Source organism: Plectropomus leopardus, chromosome 19 (assembly GCF_008729295.1).
Source record: "Plectropomus leopardus isolate mb chromosome 19, YSFRI_Pleo_2.0, whole genome shotgun sequence".
NCBI classification, from domain to species: Eukaryota; Metazoa; Chordata; class Actinopteri; order Perciformes; family Serranidae; genus Plectropomus; species Plectropomus leopardus.
Window position 1 is genome coordinate 23,145,469 of NC_056481.1, and position 22,852 is coordinate 23,168,320.

At 41.4% G+C, this 22,852-nt stretch overlaps 1 protein-coding gene across 1 annotated transcript in view; it reads left to right on the top strand.

Annotated features, from left to right (window-relative positions):
- The first annotated feature begins 1,838 nt into the window (after positions 1-1,838).
- The window catches only part of cacna1g (calcium channel, voltage-dependent, T type, alpha 1G subunit), a 190,942-nt gene continuing 169,928 nt past the window's right edge, over positions 1,839-22,852 (top strand). Inside the window, exons 1-2 of the mRNA XM_042508301.1 lie at positions 1,839-1,931; positions 20,706-20,839. Coding sequence (XP_042364235.1) covers positions 1,839-1,931; positions 20,706-20,839 — 227 coding nt within the window. The remainder of the gene's footprint in view (positions 1,932-20,705; positions 20,840-22,852) is intronic.

Genomic DNA, 22,852 nt, shown 5'->3' on the forward strand with positions numbered 1-22,852 from the left:
TCCGTTGCCTCTAGACTGTTGCTCTAACTACAGATTCTATGTCTACATTTTTGTATACCCGCCACTATAGACACAAAGAATATAGAAGCAGATCAAGAGAAGGAGCTGCCTCTCTCTCTCTCTCTCTCTCTCTCTCAAACTCAAATTTTCGCTGCCTCTAAGGCTGTTGCTCTAATTATAGATTGTATTTCTACATTTTTGTGCACTATGCACAGTGCATATTTTAATGCATTGTTTAAATGTGACATGAGAATTTGTGAACAGGAAGTGGACACCATGCTATTTTCTGTGTTTTGAAATATGTGTTGCCTGTGTCTTGCCTCAAATGTTTTCAGATACATATTTTAGCTTACTGTTTAACTGTAATACAAGATTGTTCGTTGCCAGCCAGCTGTCATATTGTTTTTCGGATGAGCAACTGGCATTACTTCACCCACTAGTGAGAGCATTTATTGGTCGGCTGTGGTTCAGTGCACGCTGGTAGTTGTAGGTTTTGAGCAAAAGTGAGCACCACAGCTCTTTGTCTCTGGTCATGTTGCACCGATTTCACAGCCAAGTTTTGTGAAAATAGCGTCCTTCCAGCAGAGAAAGTACTCCTTTAAGAATATGATTCTTTTTTTGTTAAAGAAGAAACAGCCCTAAAATTGCCATCTCCAAAGCCACCTGAGATATTTGGGATTCTCAGTGTTTAGCTCTCGCCTACAGATCTGTTTTGTCAGCTTTTATCAGATTGTCTGGTATTCTACTTTGAAACTCCAGCCTGGGGTGGCAGCTTTGACCAACATAAAGGAAGAAAGTTGAAAAAATCTGGCTTTCACAGTTGTCCTGCACTCAATTTTTTTGTGTCTCAGCTCTGGGGCCATGCTGACCCAGCTGCATTATGGGTCAGCAGGATGAATGAGCAAGTGGCGGCAAATGCGATAAAAGACGGACAGGTCGTTTGTCCTCACAGCCTGTGTGCACCCTTTTACACACACAGGTTCACAGATGAAAAGCACCGTTTTCCTCTGAGCTTACACACACACACACACACACACAAACACACATACACTTGGATGACAAAGAGTCTCTTCTGTCTAACATTGTTAGCCAGGCTGGAAGCAGGGTGCTGACTGTGGAAGCAGTAGCAGTCTATATAATGTGTGTGTGTATGTGTATGTGGATGCAGCCCACATTATCTGACGGCACATATTGTGGCAGTGGCGGCCTAATCTGTGTTTGATCTCATCATTGATTGGTGTCACATAGCCCAGCCTGGCATTTAACCTAACCACATTAGGAATGCCCACTCGACCCTGTGGTCAATAAAAGTCATGCACTATGCATCAGGATGTCTTCACATTCGCTAACTCTTAAGCCTGATACTTCATTCTCCTCTCAGTCAGCCTTACAGTTTCTAAGCATATGCCTCTGTTTTTGTTTTTTTGCCTAACACAGTCTCTGTAAGCTGCCTTAGCAGCGCCCTTGCTAACACTGAACGTTTTCCAACACGCTTTTCAAACAGATTTTTAGATAACAGGGTGAAATAGGAACAATGACTGCCACTCAGAACAGCCACAGGTGGGATTTCCTACTTCCCACATTCCTCTAAAGGCTCATTTCTTCTCTCAAAAACATTTCTGATAGTGAATTGGAGTGGAAGAGATAAACGTGCATCACTTTCTCAGAGTTTATACATTTGAATGAGATAATGAGGTCACTGGAGAGAGCACAGAGATTGTTTTTGCTTGTTGTTGTTACTGTAAGCCTCTTGAGTTGTCATGTGCCTGCAAGCTGTTATCATCTTTCTTTGTTATATTCCTTAACTGTTGTTCTCCACATGGTTCGAGCGAGCGTCCATGTTGGTGATCCTGCTGAACTGTGTGACACTGGGCATGTTTCATCCCTGTGAGGACATCGACTGCGACTCTGAGAGGTGCAAGATCCTTCAGGTAAGACAGTTTGTGGCTTCATATGTTAAGGTTGAATGTGGGGTACTACAAACAAACTACAAACCATATCTAAGTATGTCCTGATACTGATGCTCAAGCCATTATTTCCAGAATATCAGTATATGTGTGTGCATCATTGCACTTACAGACACCATACTGTACCTGACATTTTCATAACTTTCCAAAACCAACAATCCTACTTTCACACCCACTTCCCACTGTGGTTGTCCAGCTGTGCAGCCGTGAGAAAGACGGCAGGGTTCTTTAAATTATTATTATTATTATTTTCAAGCAAGTAAGTCCAACTCACTGGATATGTGTCCAGCCATGGAAAAACCAGGAACAAGCTGCCAGAGGGACATTTTTAGTTATTTACAGATTCTGAAAGTGTATTTTCTAAGCTTTCCAACGATGTCTAACATATGGAAATCTGAAAATATTTGAAGAAGATGTGGCCATTTTAATGTAGGCGCTCCTCAAACTAGTTTTGTGAGAAATCCAGCCTCAAAGATTCTGAAAGATGCTTACCTACCTGGGGAGCCAGGTAACAGTGGCTGCTCATTTGCATCACATTTACATAAATCCAACCAGACTAGCTATCAGTGACATCCGTTAGCCCACAGGACAGTCAATACTTTATTCATGTACCCATGGTTGTGTCATTCACACATTATTCACATTATCAGGTTGGTGTGTTATTCAAATTAATAGCAGATGCTCACAGTTTCGATGTGCGTATCATTGCATTTTTCAAAACGACAATACTGAGCTAGCTAGCTGGATAACTTGACCATTAATGAAACTCACAGTGGATTATTAAAAGATAGTTTCTAGCATGAAAAACATTTTGTAATCCCTGTATGTGACTTTGTACGTGACATAGAGTGAGTTTACATTAATGTCCAAGTTATCTACGTTACGTTATCTATAAGAAACTGAAAAGTATTCCTGCAGACTTCATTGCCTCCGATCAGATAACAAGTTCGCCGCAGGTTTCTTGGTGGATGTTGTCATCTCAGGAGTAACTACTGTACGCCTGTTCACCTCAGGGTGTCCATTCATTCTCATGTCCTGCCACTCTCTTTTGGCCACTAAAGAATCCATCTGTACGTTGCACATAAGCTCAGGAGAAAGTTTGCGGCTACACGACTGTGTCCTGAGGAGAGAATTCTCCTTTCTTCGTCCGTAGCATTTTGCTCTTGTAGATTTTTTCAGTTTCATCCTCTAGTTCGGGTTCAGAATCAGAAGTGATTCGGCGTCAGCATGACCAGAAGATCTGGCTTCTTGAAGAATTACTGCCAAAGATTTGCGCTATAACAGCCCTGCTTCAGTTCTTCTGCAATGCGTTTTTCCTGCTCCATCTTCATCCAATGATGAAAACACACACAGCTTCCACACAGCAGTAACAGGTACTAGCCTACTTTAAATGCAGGAGCGGCTGCTCAAGTAGCTATGTGGTTCCTTTTTAACGTGCAGCTGATATGCCGAAAAAAGGAACAAAAGCACATGAATAGCCAAAGAAAGCCAGTATGCTAATTTACTGCGGTATCACCACACCCCCAAAAGGGAACTGGCTTTTCCCCTAAAACAACCCAAATTCACATACAAAGTTTTTGGTTTTAAGACCCCAATACTGTTATTTGAAGTATGGAATGGCTTCTTTTTGATTTCAGCTTGCATATTCTGCAAAAAAATGAAAATCACTAATTAAAAAAAAATGGATTTTTCTTTGTTTACATGACTTGTGTTGGGCCGACTTGTTGCTGAGTTTCAGGTGGCGGGTCACATATATCTTACCGGTGAGACTGTCTGAAAATGTGCTCTTGTCCTCATATTTAAAGGATATTGAGTCTCTCCCCTCTGTATGAGGCTGGCTTTTCACCCCACCTTTGAGCGTGAGCATGTAGAAAAGCTATAAACCCAACACGTTTGGGTAAAGCTCCAACTATGCTAGACTTCAGCATTCTAGCAGAGAGGTTTTTCATGAACATTCACTGTCAATATTAACCTTTTTTGCACAGCCTTTTCAAGGTGGTAATACCGTGGTGTTATGCTGCCTTGCCGTTCTGCACAAATGGTAAGATTGCGGATAGGGGGGACAGAGTTGTCTCGCTTTTGTGCCAGCAATGGAGGAAGCAACAGCAACGAATTGATGTCTATGTAAAAGGGACAGAATGGGAGTGACATTTTGATGTTGTGTTATGCGTGTTACCTACAGCGGGAGATTTAAGAAGCTGATGATAGAAAGAAGTGGCTAACTCAAAGAGGAAAAACAGCAGCTGAAAATGTCTGCAAATTGAAACAACAATGTGATTCGGGACCTGCTTACCCTCTGAGCAGAGGAAAAGATCAGCCACTGTATAACATCAGTGATAAACAATTGTTGTCATATTTTGCCATTGTTATGGTTTAGAAAGGGCTTCCAAAGCATCTGTTATATGTCACAGAAGAGGCAGATACTGTTGTGTTAGACTTCACTCTCGTCATGCCTCTTTTGCTTCCATGATGCCAGCATGCTGTCTTAAATTACACACTGGAGCGGCATGATGCTGCCGCTGTTTGGTTCTGTATAAAAAAACTGCAAAGACGGTGTAAAGAAGGGACTTTGTAGCAGCTCTATAGTAAAAGGGCAATTTAATCTTGAGATTCAATAGGTTTTTTTGTAATTTATGTTGAGTATATAAAATTTTGACATGATAAAAGTGAAATATGTTACAAGTCACATCTGATACATCGGTTTAAGTCAACTTTGACTTCTGGTTTTACATGGGACACAAACAGCTGTCTCCTGGGTCAGAGTCCTGTTTGTTTGACCCATCCATCAACCCTGACCTGCTTAATCGGGCTTGCTTTTTATACTACGTCACCTTTCTTCCTCCTTTGCTCCCGTCATAAGCACTAAAGCAACTAGAGAGTTAAAGTTTGAAAGGTCTGAAAGTTTAGTCATCTAGTTTAGTCTGAGTTTTTATTATGATTTTACTGTTGATTGACTTGATGTTTGAGTCATCGTGTTGAAAGAAACAACACCAACACATGACAGTAAGACACATTTATCATCAGCATTCGTTTATCTTCATCACCTTTATTCAGTAAGACAAGTACAACTCACTGGAAAGCTTTCTGGTAGGATTAGCATGAAGAAAACAGAACACAAATTATTAAAAACAACAGTCACACTCATACAGTAAATCTGACATGAGTATACAGACAAGACATTCAGAAAAATGACTGAGACAATACAGAAAGGCAAAACCAGCACAGTTTAAATGAAAGGTTATTCAAACACGTGAAAACAGATGACGGAGCGCAGGAACCCTGAGAGGTACAATTTTCTAAACCAATGCCTTTGATAGAGTCCCATAGAGAGAGAGCTACTAAAACAATATTTTCCATCATATCTGGCCTTTGCAGCTCCTTCGATTTGCATTATCTCTGGTGGCAAATAAACAACAACATCGTGTGGAGGCGTTTCCATTAATTTATGGACCTCCTTTAACCTAACAAACACTAATGGAGGCTGCATTGTTGTCTTTGTAAAACACGGAGGATAGAAAAGCCATATTTCCACTGCGTCGGCTAAGGGAATGAAGCGGACTGAGGTGCAGCAGAATAGATCTGTGTTATCTGGCACCGTACATCTTCTGCAGTGAAGGGATAATGTGCTTGCAAAGTGGTTCCAAATAGATTGAATCAGAACAAAGTCCTCTTATTTTCTCGTCCACTGACTCAGTGAAATAGAGCAAAATGAGATATCTGTCATTTAAAAAAAAAAAAAAAATAGCCATAGTCCAAGTATATCCTTTCTGATGTGAAAGTCAATTTACTGGGTGGACATGTACTGATCTGATGCTTTTTTTTAAGGAAGTAATCATACTTTGGGTTTCTCCAAAAAAAAGGGATGCATACGCTTAACTTTCTGTTATGCAATTGACCGTTACTTTTGAGAGAAAAGTCAAGGAAAAGAAAGGAGAGGAGAAGATTTAGGAGGAGTAACAGGCAAAGGAAAGCTGCGTTTTGAGAACAGGTCAGTTTGGAGAGGAGAGTTTGCTGTTGCCGGGCAGCCCGAGCCCGTCGACTCCTTCCATCGCTCTGCTCAAGGATATGAGATGTGATTTAATTCAGTGGGTCTCCTCTCCGGAGCGCAGATGAATGCACAGCCTAGAGGTTAAACGCATTCCCATGAATTCCCCGCTTCCTCCATTTCAATCTCGCCATCACTCTCCGCACCGATATGTTAAGAGATCGTAAAAGCGGATAAACGACTCACTCCCGTGCTCTTGTTTGTCTTTGATCCGTCTCACACTGTCTGGAACATACTGGCTCTCCGGTTTTCTCTCTCTTTACATCCTCTCACATCTCTTTCTTTCTCTCACACCCTTGACGTGCTGTTGCCTCAGTCCTTTTTTACTTCTCAGCTTAATTTGATGTTACAACCTCCGCAAGTAAAATATTAAGCTCAATGCATTAATTTCAAATAGATTTTGATAGCATATTATAGTTGTAAAGGGAAGAAAAAGGTGCAAATGTTTCATTTAAGGCTGTTACACGCCAAGCCAACGGTCGGCCCTTGTCAACTCTGGCCGGCTTTTTTTGGCCAATTCAGCGTGTTGAATCGGCAGTGGCGGCTATGGAGCCCATAGCTCGTAAACAAAAAGCTAAAGTTAGAAGAGAGTGAGTTGAAAGCAAACTTTTTACATGAGGTAAGATTGTTTATCTTTTGAGCTCTTAACAGAAATGTTTCCTGATCGTTTTTGTCATTGTTCACTGGCGCACAGTAAAATTTGCTTTGTTCTTTTCAGTATTTATTGTTAAGGTGCTAATTGGCTAACTAGCATTAGCTGGCTCAGATAGGGCTGTCGGGTTTCCAGTTCTGAATGACTATTACTGACTGCTGCTGTCTGCTGGTATGGAGGGCTATCTCCTTTTAGGCAGGTGCAGATCAAACATGCTTATTGTTTTGGTGTGTTCCTCTGCAACTTTTTGGCTGAGACATGGTGACGTGAGACAGCAGGGGGCTTTTATCGCCGCTAGTTCTAGGATGTCAACTTGGTGTTTTATTGCCTTTAGTGTGTTTTTTCTTCTTTTAGTAGGTAGTTAAAAGGTGCATATGTAGACATATATTTGACTCACTGTTTAAAATGAACCCTCGTTACGCTTAGCAGTAAAGTGGGATTTAACACGACACACAAACATATTGTGTGCTTGCAACATAAACCTGTAGTTAAAGACACAGCAGTGGCAGTATCTCCTGCTTGGAGGTTGTCATGTCTGGCGTCCTCAGCAGCGGCCTCATCTTCTTGCCCCTGTTGTCTAATAGAGTCAACTTGCTGCTGCTCATCTGTCCAGAGTAACATCACTCTTTCCTCCTCTTTTGGTACCTGCATTCTGTTTATGTTATCTCTGCTAGAGCTAGCAGGATTTTGCATGATGCTTACATTGTCAAAATTAGTTTTGAATGATAAATGTGGACATGAAGCCAATGGGGTTAAAGCTCTAGATGGATTTTGCTTCAGTATGACACCTGTAAATGGCATGAATAACTAAATAAATAAATAGTACAAGAATTACACAGATAATTTATCATGGCTGACTCCCTCTTGAGTTTAGGATATAGAGACTTTTTTTTAAAAGTCTTGACATGATACGCATGCATACACATTCCATTGATGTGAAATTTAAAGGTAGGGGCTTGAACTCTGGTTACTATAACGGGGCTCTATCAAGCCATTCTCTCAAAACCAGTCAGAAAGAAGAAAGTTGGAAAATAGTAAAAACCTAAACCAACCAACAAAGACAAGTATTTGATAAAGTTATCACTGAGCATCAAAATGAGTCTCTTCTCTTTCTTATATCAGCCTAAATCCCCCAAAATAATTTTCTTTTGTCACCCTTCATGCCTGAGCTCTCACATCAGGCCTGTGCTTAACATAGCCATGCTAACATCAGGGCTAATAAGGGAGGGTGGAGGATCAGTCAGGCCCCTCCATAACTCTCCCCTCTGATGCAGGCCAAATGAGCTCTCATCTCCTGACACAGCTAATGGCTGCTGTAATGGTCACAGGCCACTGTGTAGCTGCAGGGTAGAGAAAGATGAGCCACGCTTTATGTGTCAGCACTGTTGAAAGGTTACCCCGAGGCATTATTTACAATTTGTTTTAATGACACTCAGAAGTCGCTTTAAATTCACCTGTTTTGAGCTTCATTACAGCATGGACAGATGATCTCAAAAGTAATCAATGATTTGGTTGTTACTACCACCGCCACTGAAGTTGTGTTTCGGTGTTATTTGTGAATTTGTTTCTTTCTTTGCTTGCTAGCAGAATAACAGAAAAACTACAGGTCTGAATTTCACGAAACTTGGTCTAAGGCTGCACCATGAGCCAAGAAAGAGACTGTTACATTGTGAAGCAGATCTGAATCATGAATTATTATTCAGGATTATGAATAATAATAATCATTGTGAAACCTGAGATATAAGCACACGGCTCACACTGTGGAGACACAAGCAAACATAGAGGTGCATAGCAGTGCTTATAACAGCAATGGTGCTTATGGAGCTGACAGTATTAATACAGAAATGTGGGTGTTATGGTTATTCTTCTTCCTCTTTTTCTTCTTCTGCCTCTGCGACATATACATGTTTTTACCGTTTGAAATGGGTGAATTGTTTAATTATATAACTCCATGCAGTGTATTGGTTCCTTGGCTCTTCTCATCCATTGATCTGATCAGCTCTTATCAGACACATACAAGAAAAAAAGTAACACTGTCTCCCAACCTTTTTTCTTGCTTAACCAGCAGCCACAACATTTATGATTTTTAGTGTGTTGTCTTGACAGTCATTAAATACTGTAGATTGCCAACCAGTTGCCATCAGCTCAGACATTCATGCCCATGCTAAGTTAAACTGTAAAAACTCTGTTAGATTACAGCTATATAATGGCCAAACTATGTCTGTATTCCACATCTTTTGCATTTCTATGCTGCAGTTTATTGTTATCAGCCAACATAAATACAGATATGAGAATATCAGTGATCTGCTAAACTGTATCCCTCAGGCTCCAGTAACACCTTAATGTATATGTCTAACACCAAGCAGCAAGTAGAAAATATAACACCACTTATCTCCCTTTTAACACTTTATCCTGGTTGATACACAAACCTGGACAGACTGCAGATGAGGTAGAGAGAAGAAGATCAGAGAGCACTCCATACAAGAGTGCAAAACTAAGAGATAAGTGATGATTTAGATGATGGAGTAGTTTCAAAGAAATGTCAAACTGCGGCTATAATGTAGCAGCTCTAATGTTAAAGGTTGTTTCTTTTTTTTCCTGAAGGAGAGATTTCAATGGGATACATTGTGCTCTGAATGCTACAGCGCGCACTTAACCTTCCACCGTCCCCCCGCAGCAACAGTACAAAACGATGTCTGTGGAAAGCGAATTAAGTCATTGCCGATACAAAAGGGAACGCTGGGTTACATGAAGATTCACAGAGGAGGAAAGAGAGGAGGAAGGAGGGAGAGGAGCTGGCAGGAAGAAAAAATGGATTTAAATTCCTTGCTGAGAAGGAGCTTCTGACATTTGTGTAGAGTCGGAGTTGCTACATGGAACTACTTTAGGAGCTTTCAGGCCTGATTGTGGAAAACACACACACACACACACACACACACACACACACACACACACACACACACTGGTTCAACCTCCCGTCAGCCTGGAATGCGCTCGTAGGATGAAGAACCTTCAGATCCTGTGTCTGCATGCGTTCAACCTGACAGCTCTGAATGGCTGTGATGAGCTGAAAAGTCTCGGTCACAATATTATCTCCATCCACCTGTGAGGTGTGAATCTCAACTAAATGGCAGATTACAGTAAACCCGCCCCATTGTCCTCACCACATGAGGCATACGCCGCCTCCGTTGGCATATATTGCTGTCCGCCTTCCTGCACAGTGCACCTGTGTGTGTTTTGAAAGCATCTGACCCCTGCGATAATGGCATTCAGACTTGTGACAGGCAGAATTAGCATACATAGTGGCTGAGATTTCTTTTCCAGAGACGTTGCAGCCAGGGAAATGTTTCCACAGAATTGATGGCACCTGTTTTGGCCAAAAAGACTTTACACATTCATATATAAAACTTTCTATCTGTTAAGATGCCCTTTAGTTAAGTGCGGGGACGGACACAGCAGTCACGGAGGAGAGAGATTCTCTCTGGATTCAGGCTTCATTAGTTATGTTCTGAGAGATCTTGTTTACCATCGGCCATCTACCCTCTGGGAGAGGGCTGCAGAGAATTTGGCCCAACATCCATTTATTCATAGCTTATTTATCATTTTACCATCATCTCTAGCAGCATTATTAGCAAATAGAAATAAAAGACATCAGCCAAAAGAATTTTCACAACTTACCAACTTCATTTTTTTCTCATGAATGGCTGAGTTGCTGATTTATAAACCAACCAGTAAAGCCATCTGTTCAACTGTTTTTGTTCCTCTTGAAAACCCTAGACTGTATTCCAGGATGGATGACATGTCTCCAGTTCCTCCCAATGTACTAAAAAGAAGCCTAAATATCCCTGATATGGCCGCTGCCATCTTGCGATCATGATGTCATTTGGAGCCAGTCTGTACAGTATCCAGCCCGCGTACCTGTCTGACTCAATTACAAGACAATGGCAGTTGTCAATCATGACTTTACACCCCCTTTTTAATGGATCAAATAAAAATGCATATTCAGTGGACTGCATAGTGTGGTAGCATTTTTTTGAAATTACTTTGTAAATAATTTTTTTGTTCATCATCAGTAAAACAATTTTAAAAAAGTGTTGTAATTGACAATAATTTTCTAAATGAAAAAAAATTAAAAATTTTGTTGAGTTTGCCAGGATAAGACAAAGAAAAAAAAGCAAATTTTTGGAAAATCAGGAGCTGAAATGTTGCATATTTTTTCTGGGTAAAGTCTAGTTAGTCTATTTAGTCTATTATTGAAATAGTAGCAGGTATTTCCCTGTTGATCGACTAATCATTTAATTGAGTAATTGTTCCAGCTCTTAAACAGATCTGAGACGAACAAGGACTTCCCTTCTGAAATCTTTTGTATTTTATTGATCTGGAAAATGATTCCTGTTTACACACTATTTATGGGGATTGGAGGCCGTGGTCAGAAGCAGCACAGACACAAGGGTTTTACTGAGGGGCGCTTTCTCTGGGTGGATACTTGCTGTAGACTTAATCCTTCTTGAAAGACAGACCTCCTGCCAATCTCCCCCCTCACCCCCGCATCAACTGGTTGATTATTTAACCACAGCAGCCTGTGCTCATGTGCAGAAACACATGGCGATATTGGAATTGTGCGCAGGAACGCTTCCCTGCAGATCTCGATTGTTCATGGAGGGCTGCAGCACTTCACACTCGGGCACCATACTGTATCTAATAGCTGCTTTGACACTTGAGGATTTGGAGTGAGCGGCATCAAGTCATTAGGGAGTGTTTTAAGTGCACTTCGCATTAGTGATTAAGAGCACTTAGAACATAAAGGCTCCGTTCAGGAGGTGATGAGAGGGCGTGTAATGTTGGCACTTGCTTGGCGCATTGATAACACGCAATAAAGCTCGCTGTGCTTGCTGATGTCTGCATGAGCCTGGTGGACACGTGTGTTTACACTTGTTCTCAGGCAATGTGAGAAGTTGCAATGGCATTCACACACACACACACACACACACACACACACACAAACACACACACACAGGGGGCTGTTAAGATGGTGTGTGGTGTCACTGTTTAGGCTGAGGTTCACGCAAGCCTGGATACACATGGAAGGAGACAGAGAAAGAAGGTGTCTGAATGCTTTAATTGTGTTTTACACACAGACACACACGCACAAATACAGTCAAAGTTATTATAAACAAGCACATGGAAAATGGCATACTGTATACACATGCGCACATGCAAATGTACCATTATTCACACAGACACACACACACTCACACCACAGCTGTGCACAGAGTGAGATACTGCGGGAGTGATCACAGTGGCAGGGCAGTGATAACCACGGGGGAGAGAGAGAGAGTGTGAGGGGGGGTAAGAGGAAGATAAAGATGAGAGAGATGGATGTCGGTGGCATAGGACTAACGATATTAGTATGTATCCCACTACTTTTTTTTCTTAATTGGCACAAAAGTAAACTTGCATGGAAAAAAAAAACAAAATTACAGATGTGCTATATCTAACATGAAAAAGTGATGAGCCTCTGGTGCTGGCCAGTGGCAGGCTGTTGTCATATTCATCGACTGTATAGCTTATGATATCACCTGTGGGTTACTTGGGCTGGATTGGGTTTATGGCTTACTACCATTTTAGGCAGTCCCATTAATCATTTTGACATCAAGGGCAAAGCTTTGCATTAAAGGATTTATATTAAAAATCAGTATACATGCAATAGACTGTTTATTTTTTTTTGCTTTGCTGTCATACTTTCTGGGCAGCCTGTTCTCATTCTGAACCCGTAAAATAGCAATGCCTTGACAGGACTTTTGGCATCAGTTTACGATGCCAAATGAAATGCTGCTGGACGGCGTCAGGTGAGAACATGGCTGGACAGAGGCGGTCACAATGTTATTGTCCGTTGTCAGATAGTAGAATGGCACCTGTTGTGCCTGCATGAAATGCAGCAGGATGGCGTTACTTGAGAACGCAGCTGGTCTGTGTCAGGTTGAAACACTGCCGGTAACGACTTCACATAAGGAGCGCGAGGGTGCCAAAAGGGTGAGTGGGTGGGGCAGTGGATGGGTCAAACAAACGTTGGACTTTCATGCTGGAGTCTAGTGTTTGCTTCCTGTCTGAATGTGATGTGTTTTTCTACACCTTACCACGTGCCTCCTTTCATCCTTATATCCTGGAATGTAAAGAGCAGAGATGAAGGATACCTAAAGCGTCACATGTAGACGTGGAAGTCGCCTGCAAAGCAGCACGATGTGATGACTTGAGATGAGAATGTGTTGTTCTGGGGGTAAGAACAATTAGGACACTCAGAATGGTGAAATAATGCACCAGCACATAGGGAGTGATTGTGGACACATGCTGCCTTCAAACACATGTGGGCTTGTACAACATTGTTACGTTTTCTACCCAGTGTTTAAGGTGTTTCTTCATATTTAATACATTTAACAAACTGATATATATACTGTATTCTCATTATGAAGCTTAAGTTGGAGCTTAACTTTGAGGGAATGGTTAGTAGCAGCTCACAGTAAATATAGAAAGTGATGCTACATGAAAATGTTTATTAAGATTAAAAATTAAATTAATGCAGTTTTATTGGCTTTAAAATGTAGTCAGCTTTTATGCAATGAAAAAGTAAATGCTATCAGTGTTAATGATGAAACCTTTGTTATATGTATAAGCCTAAGGACCTTTTTCCAGGAAAGACATTTAACAAGTCACAGTAGAAAGAGCACAGGTGTAAATAATACAGTTAACGATATCTGAATTCCATTTATCTGCTTCAGTTCCAGGGTCCTGGTATTGTTTATGCTGGATAACTGTCATACTGTCATGACTTTCTACTTAAAAATTACTTTATAGTGATTAGTCGTGTACCCACAGTTTATGATCTGAGGCTTTCAGAATTGCTGTTATAAACAGTCAGCGTCTGGTAAGTCTTTACAGGGATCGTCTGGTGCACAGGAAGTGAAGGCTTTTCCTTTTCTGGCAGCAGCAACAGTGGTTTGTTTGGAATAAATATAGAAGGATGAGCAGTTGCTATCTAACACCTACACAAAATCAAAAGACAAAGGCTTTACAGTACTGCCAACACTGTTTCATTGACAAATGATTTTGGAGAGATGCAGTGCAAAAAAACACGGCAGCAATGAGCACAATAAGCAATAGCAACACATGCAAAACCTGAATGAACAGCTGGCTCCTTTTGAACAGTTTCTGAGCTATGATATACCCATAAAAGGGTTTCAGTTTACCAAAGAAAATTGCATAACCGCCCCTTATATGATCTGATTACCCGCTTAATTTTGCTTCAACAATATCTTTGCATTTTCTTCCCCCTCTATTTCAAAGAGTTTTAGATTGGACTGACTCACCACAAGTTCTTTGCCGTCATTTGTTGGCCTATTTCACACTTGTGTGACTGTCACGCAGAATGAAAGCCAATTTCGTAAGGCTTGTCTGAACTGGGATTAGACTGGATGATATTATAATTAACTTTTTAGTTTTGTTTTCACATAATGCGAAAGTCTCATTATTATTTGGGGATATTCTAAAAATTGCAGAAAATATCCAAAGGAGTTCAAATGCTCTGTTGCTCTGTAAATCTCCTCACAGGGAGAGAACGCAGTGGAGGGTAGAAATTAGGAAGTGCGAGAGCAGTGAGCCGTTCAGCACAGGTCACTTGTGTCTATTCCCTCTGAGGCAGGCGTATGCATGTGTGTGAGGCTTCTCTGGTCTCCACATGGACGTACAGCCAGTGAACCATGGTGACAAGCAAAACACACACACACACACACACACACACACACACACACACACACACACACACACACACACACACACATTTCCATTCTGGTAAACACTCTGTTTGGCATCATCAATGTCAGAAAACCCTGGAGATCTTTGGATCTACAGAGCGTTTCCTGTGTGTTTGGATATCAAATACAGTCCATGTTCATTAGGATCACGCAACATGTTTCACGCTCCACTGATGTATGATACAAGTTTCGGGGAATCAATTTCCTGAATGCAGAGGCTGTATTACGATGAGCTGCTGCACCAGTGTGCTTCTGTAGGAACGCCTCTGGCTGACATGTTTGTTGATTTCGATGAATTTGAATCCCAGCTGTGTGTAGAGTGTGTTTACATGTTGAGAACCGTATTGACATCATCAATTTATCAAGAGTCCCTAAAGGCTTGATCTCATGTTGTATGTGATACAGTTTGCATGTACTCTATGTGCTAATAAATGAGTTGTGTAATCAGTGTGCAGATGCACATCTGAAGTGTGTGAGAAACAGTAGATATTGTACCCATCACCCTGAGTCTTAGAGGGGATTCTTATATTGTGAGTTCTGCAGGCATGCAGGCTTTAGCTAATGCAAAATAGATGAGTAATTACTCCCCAGCAGAGACAAGAGGAATGGTTCCGTCATTACACAAAAGAGAACAGAGATAGAAGGATGGAGTATTAGAGGGGAAAACAATGCAGTCATTTTATGCTCAGCATGGTGGTAAACTCTTTTTGCTCTTCTCCGTTTCACCCAACAGCAGACCTCTTGCAGTAAGCCGTGCATTTTGGGTCGTAACACCCGTCACTAGTCAGACTGTCTTGTTATTTTTTCCAACAGACTGTTGATGTGACCTTGTTATTGGTTTTCATGACAGGTCCAATGTAAAAAGCGTCTTTTGAGGAGCTGATGACTAGCATGAGCAGGGGGCCTCCCTGTTGGTCCTAGATCTTGAAAAAGGCAGACAGAAACCATTCACGCATACTTTTTACTGTAATTCATGTGCAAATGTATCTATTTCATGGAGAAAAAAAACTTGAGAAACCTGCACCAAATAATCTAGATAGGATTTAAAGTGGAAACAGACAACTTTCAAGTGGTAGTATTGTTGGCATTGCTGTTGCAAAGGGAACTGGATCAGTTTCCATTTTCCTCAGAGCCGAGCAGCTACTGCAGTTTAGACATTTACGGCTGTTGTTCTGCCGTCCGCCATTTCAGCTTCCTTTCAATGTACCTGACGTTCTGCTGCTCCGTCTCTACCGTGAGTACACTCTGTGCTCAGACACTGTGGTGCGAAAAAATACTGAATGGTATATATATATATTCTGATAGGGCTCCTAAAGAACGGTCCAACTCCAAAACCAGAAAATATGTTTTGTGTGCAGGTGTGTTAATTGCGACTGTAAAAATGTGTGGGAAACCCCTTGGATAATACATGCGAAGAACTGTTACACTTTTTGGTAAGGATAGGAGAAAACACAAGCGCTATCCCCTTCCTGTTTTGGTTGTGCGAGGGTTGACACACTTCCTATGTGCCATTAATTGAGCCTTTGTTTCCTAGGAGATTGTACCCTGTGCAACAGTGAAAGCAAGGCTTATTGGGAATAAATCACAGTGCCAATGGTGTCATATTATAGCTGTTATATTGCACAATCAACATTTACTTTAAAATGATGACTTAAATAAAAAAAGATGCCTGTTTCCATTCTAACATTATGTAGCAAAAAATAATGTTACAATAAGAATTTGAAATTTTAAGAAATGTAATTATTTGCTTCGAGTTACATGACAGGATTGGTTACCGCTCTCATGTTAAATTTTGAATCAGATTCAAGAGGCGATTAGCTGAGCTTAGCATAGAGACTGGGAACAGGTGTAAACAGTGAGCTCTATGTGGGGAGTTAGGAGCTGTACCTTGCTGGACGAGTCGCATTTTCTTCCTGGAGTCTCCGCTGGTTACCTGGCAATCTAACAGTGACTACAAAATTTGGACATCTAGCTTGTAAAAGTCTTGGCAAGGCTGAATCCACCTGGAGTCACCCAAATTTGGATTTGAAGGGAAAGGTTATACCTGACTGAAGTTTTTTTTACTCTGCTTCTTTACCTGAAATATGTCTCTCCAGACTTCAGTACAACACTCTTTAGTTGCAGGGTTAAAGGGATACCTTGCCGATTTTCAACCAGCTTTGTATCAAAGCAATGTGGTAGCATGTGTAGATGAACTGTGATAAACGTCCCTCCATGTAACCAGTGCCAAGATATCCCTCAGGCAAACACCACCAAGTGACGTAAATTTCATGCTAATTTTGCTGGCTCCTGGGGTTGTTGCTCAACCTACAGGATGTCCTTATGCATTCATGTATTGTCCACCAACTACCATCATGCACACAAAGAGTATAGAACTGATCAAGAGACCCAACCCTCTCTCTCTCCTTTTCTCTCAAATTGGAATGAAATCCGATTAAACAGTAAAACTGCGCAGTGCTGATCGCATATAAATCAAGATTATGTTACTGCACTACCCATTTCTTGCCTAAAATGTGTTCAGAAACTAATTTCAACCCCTAGTTTTGTCATAGAGTTTGTGAACAGGAAGTGGGCCCCATACTCCTTCTGCATAGTGAAAAAGGCCAAGAAATGGAGATCAAATGGTTGAACTAAGCAGTGCTGAAGTTTATGTTTCTCGATCCATATCTTTGTGAGCAGACGGTGAGGGAATCCCTCACCCTTTTAAAACCAAAATTACCACATGTTTAGTAAAAAAAAAATCGTTAATAATAAGTAATAAACTGCTTTCCCAATGCCATTTGACCAGAGCCATGCACACAGCTCTAGAGCATGTGCGTGTGCCTTTATGTGTTTTTTTCCCCCATTTTTTTAACTGGTGTGTCATGCTCAACATCACAGACGTGCCTGAAAACAGATTAGTAAACAGAAAAAGCAGCATGGAGTCCATTGAAAACGTTAATGGTGGTTACTTCTTTTGTTGTATCTGTTGCTTTTTCAGTCTCTTTCAAACTCAGTCTTGACTACTTTTGAGCTATGTCTGAGTTCTGCTTGGATGGAGACAGATGATATTTTGTGGTGGTCAGTCATCGCATTGCTCTGTCAAAGGCCTTTTGCTAAAATCAGGGCATCCACCCAACTGTTGTCTTTCTATCACTTCCGATCATAGCCAGTCAGAGGTGGAGCTGATAATTACTCACGATTGCAGAATCATTTGTCCAGGGAGTAAATGCTGATTGTAACCTTTGCCATGAAATACAAAAGTGAGATGGCAGTGTGTTTGTGTGTTTTGTCCAGGGGGAAATGGGCTATTCTTGTTGGTCAGGCACCGGCACAAATAGCAGGAACTCCCCGTGTATACAGCCCCTTTGACGTAGAGGTAGTGCATGTCTGTCACACACTGTGAAGGTCAACAGTGGAGTTAGGCTGCAGTGCTCTGGGCAAATTCGAAGACAATATCAGGTGATGATCAATCAACAGGCATTGATCACCACCTGATAGCACGTCAACACAATACCTGTCACTGGCGTATCACTTGTACTATGGCAAAGACAAGTTGGTTCCAGCAGTGAGACAGTTCAGATTCAATTTAGATCAAACACTGAACACAATGCTTTGTTTCCCTCTATCTTTTCTTTTGGGGGATTCTGCATCACTGAACAACCTGCTCGATGGCTCTTCTGCCTCTTTGGAGTAAATGGGTGATGTGTAAAACATCTGTCGTGATGTGCGGTCAACATTTGGGAGGAACCTGGGGCTTCTATTTGCTGAAGAAACCTATTGTCTGATAGACTGTATGCCCTGGAAGTATCAGTGCAGACCCATATGTTGTGTGAAATATGTTGGGATTTCCAGACGCACAACATGAATGCTCTCCAAAGACAGATAGGAACTTTGCATCGCACACACATATACCAGTACATTCCCATGTGAAGCTCTATATTTTATTTACAATAAGAGGCTAGCTTGTGCCTAAGCTAACAGGATTTGATATTTTTATACATTTCTCTGTTCATGTTTGGATGACTCATCTATCAGTGGGTGTCCTGTGCCTTGATCTCCTTCCAGATTTTTTTTTTCCACTTTTTGACTTGCATTCTTTTAGCTCCTAGTCACCATTTCCCTCTCTTATCCCTTTTTGAAATGTATTTATTGATTTTAACATTTCAAGAATTAAGGTTATCTTCCTTTTAGTTCTTTTCCAACTTCCGTCCTCATTCTTGTTTTCGTCTTCAGTCCAATCTGATAATGATTGGGAGAGCTCAGCCAGACAGCCAGACAGACAGTAATGAGGGCAGAAATACTGATTAGTGCAATGAGCGGCATGTTCCAGGTTATTACATTATATACTCTGAATCGGACACAACTTGTCACTTGAGTCCCTGCTAAAGCAGTAAGTTGGCCTCCTGGTGTGTAAAACCATCCTTTGGCCAGAGGACCCATGTTAATGTAAGCATGTTGCTTGTTGAAGTGTCCTTGAGCAACATACTAAATCCTTTGCTGCAAGGAGGCTGTTATCTTTATTCTCTTCCGCCTTCCACAGGGAGCCTGCCCTCCTGACAGCAGGGCAAAGAGAAAAGAGGATTCCTCTGCAGGAATTAATAAAGTATGGCATTACTGTCAAAGGTTCTCAGTGGGCTATTTTTAAACAGGCATAAAAAATGTTAGAGAGAAAGGTCTGTTGAATGGTTGGTCAGGCCACCATGTTGGTTTGGACTAGAATATCTCCAAAACTATTTGATGGATTACCAGTAAATTTTGTAGAGACAGTCATGGTCCCCAGAGGATAAAGCCATCTGACTTTGGTGATCACCTGACTTTTGTTCTTGTGCCAACAGCAGGTCACAGTTTTTACTTATCCAATAGAATATCTCACACATCGACCAATGCACCGGCACACCATCTTGTACAACCATGCACACTTTTCCTCTCTGCCACCAAGAAGTTGGCTATTCTTACCAAGCTGCAGACCACTGTGTGAGACCCAAAAACAGCTGAACTGGTTGTGTCTTAGTGACCTGTGCCAGTCATTCCACAAGGGATAGTGCCACATAGATAGTTTTTTTAGAAAGACATTGCTGTTGTTCAAGCCTGGTCTCATTCCAAACCCATCAAATAGGCCACTTTGTGAGTGCTTTTGGTGTGACGCCAAAAGGCACCTTTTGCATGCACATTGAAGCTGTCATGTGTGCATGAAACGCATCAGGTTGTAACACTGCCGATAATGACGTAATATAAAGAGTGCAAGGGTGCTTATCGGCTGGGGGGGAAGGGAAGTGCATGGGTCCAACAAACCCATCATCTAATGCAGGATTCTGGTGTTTGCTCCCTGTCTGAATGTGATGTTTTTTCTACACCTTACCATGGACCTCCTCTGCCTAAACCTAACCATCTGTGACTTTATTGCCTAATCTTAACCTTCGTGCTACACCATCCCATGGTAGTGGCATCCTGGAGCGTGAGATAGAAGGATACCTTACTCGATGTCGATGTGTAATTCCACTGACAGAGCTGCAATATGTGATGAGTCGGGGTGATGATAATGCCATGAAAAATGGTTGTTTTTTATAAAGAAACTGCTGCATTTCAAGCTGTGATAGTGCCACAGAAGATGGTTGTTCTTTTTTAAAGAGACATTGCTGCGTTTTTAGCCTGAATAGTGCCACAAAAAGCTTTTTTTTTTTTACATAGACATAATTCTGTTTCCAGGCAGGGTAGGGCAGAGTAAAGCGGTTATTTTTACAATGACATTGCTGCATTTCTTGCAGAAATAGTGCCATGAAATGGCGTTATCTTTTCAAAAAAAATGCCTGCATTTCCAGCCAGGATTTTGCTACCAAACTGGATATTTTAAGTCAAAACATGACCTTTTCTAATAATATCAAAATGTTTTTGCGTCCAAACCTCACCTTTGGTAAATGGTAAAAGGACCTGCACTTGTATAACGCCTCTCTAGTCTTCCAATCACTCAAAGCACTTTTCACACTACATGACACATTCACCCATTCACACACACGTGACTGATGGTACCATACAAGGTGCCACCTGTCACTCATTCACACACACCCACACATTGATGGAACAGTCATTGGGAGCAATTTGGGGTTTAGTATCTGGCCCAAAGATACAAAAGCTAATCCTCCAATAAATGGATGACCCGTTCTACCTCCTGAGCCACACCTGTGGCACTATTATGTTGTTTACTTTCCATAATAATGCTAACTTGTCTTTTCCGTCTCTGTCTGTCCCTGCAGGACTTTGATGACTTCATCTTTGCGTTCTTTGCCATCGAGATGGTGATCAAGATGGTGGCTCTAGGGATTTTCGGCAAGAAGTGTTACCTCGGAGACACGTGGAACCGCTTGGACTTCTTCATAGTCGTGGCTGGGTGAGTTGCGCAGATACACGTGCACACAGACACACAGGTGGCCGTGCATAACTGTGCGTAAACACCGACAGCTTGCACAAGAAGCTGTACACAAAAACACATGCAACAAATTTGAGTAGTAATCAATGTGCAAGTGGAGGACAGAATCGAGATAGTTGTTTTGAGCTTGTAAATGTAATTGTGTCACCAGATTTCAGAAAGCTGCAGGGTTTTCTTTGCCTGATGCCCCCCTGAGCAGATCAAACAACATTGGATTTAAAGCATAAACCTGTTAGAACCAGTCCTCTAAGTAACATCAGGCCTCCTTTCTGCACGCTCCACTGGGTTTGCCATTAAATGAATTTACCCTGAATGTCCTGTAAAAGCCTTTTCAAGAGAAATTGGTAGCAAGTACCCTCTTAAAATTCTTAAGTGCTCAGAATCTGTCAAACAGCTGAAGAGTGAGATCAGATTCACAGAGTGAGGGTGTGAATGCAAAATTAGTTTCTTTTGATGAACATGTTCATGTTGTTTACTTGTCATAACTTCACTCGCAGATTGAAGCGATTGGAGCTGATTGAAAAGTTTTGTGCTTTTTCAATTTCGCACGAAGACATGAACGCTGCATGCACAGATCCAGGCACACAATATAGTTGCAAACACGCATGCACACACACAGACACACACGCCTACAGATGCATATTAACAGGCATTCTATGCATGCGGTGTACGAGCGCAGTGGGCACAGACACTCACACAGTGACACACGCAGCAATGCACACACACTGTAATTTGATTAAACATGTTACAAAACATAGCCTGCTGGTTTTGGTCTGACATTTTCATCACACTACATCCCCTGCTGGTTTTTAATGCCATCCTTCTGCCACGGCTTCTGTTGTCCATCAGTGGGAACAGGGTGAGTTTCCTTCCCTTTGCGTGTGCTTCAGCACAGAAATGAGAGACATTTCACCTCCTTGTATCCAGTAACACACCTGTAAATATGATGAACTGAGATATTCTGCCTTGATGCATACAGATGAAACCATAATGTACTGGTGAGGGAAACTGGGTCATCGTAGCAGTGCGGGGTATAATGGGCGTAGGAGAGAGGCATTAGATGATATATTACTGTGCGGAATGTCAGAAAAAAAAATGGAAATAGACAAACCCATCCGTTTTTCATATTGCAATATCAGGCTAGAATTGAAAGTTTGACTAAGAGCATAATTATATTTCAAAAGTTTTTTATTGTTGTTTAATATTTCAATGCAGCGATTTGACTTGGATATTTCATAAATGAATTCAAACGCTGACTGAAGTCAGCAACATTCTGTCTAAATATCACTTCTAGTTTCCTGGGAACCAGACAAAATCTGCGAGCTTTTATTTGCTCTGGCAGATGCGTATAGTCCCCCTCTGCTTTTGGAGAGGCTTCCAGCAGCCAGAGACATGCCCGACCAATCACAACAGTTTATCAGTTTGAGACAAAGACCATAAAGAGGAGCGCTGTTGAGGCAAAAAAAATCAGAAGGACTACAGAGGATGTGGAACTTTTTTCTGTTGAAGCCATGACAGTGTGTAACAAACTGGACGGTATAATTTGGCTAACAAAAGAACAGCTAACTGCTCTTAAAGCTTTTTGGGAGAAGAAAGATGAATTTCTTGCAATTCCAGCAGGATCTGGCAAAAGTTTATTGAACCAGCTTATAACATACCAGCTCATTTCTGCACGCTGTAGTCTGTACTCCATTGCTCAAGCCTTATTTTAATCACCCTAGTCAGTGGTTGCTCAGTGCCAAGTCACATGTTGATTCTAGGAATGTCAGTGGTTGGCTATTAATTGGTTAACCCCCAGGAGTATTTTTGATTGTCCGTCTATAGGTTAATTTTGCTACTCTCCAGTTAACTATGCACCACTCAGGTCTGGTAGAAGCTGGCTAAAGATGAAGCTTATGTAGCTCCTCCTCTGACTAAAAAATACAGTATGTAGTAGGATTTAGGGCCAAATGTTAAAAAAATGACAAATATATC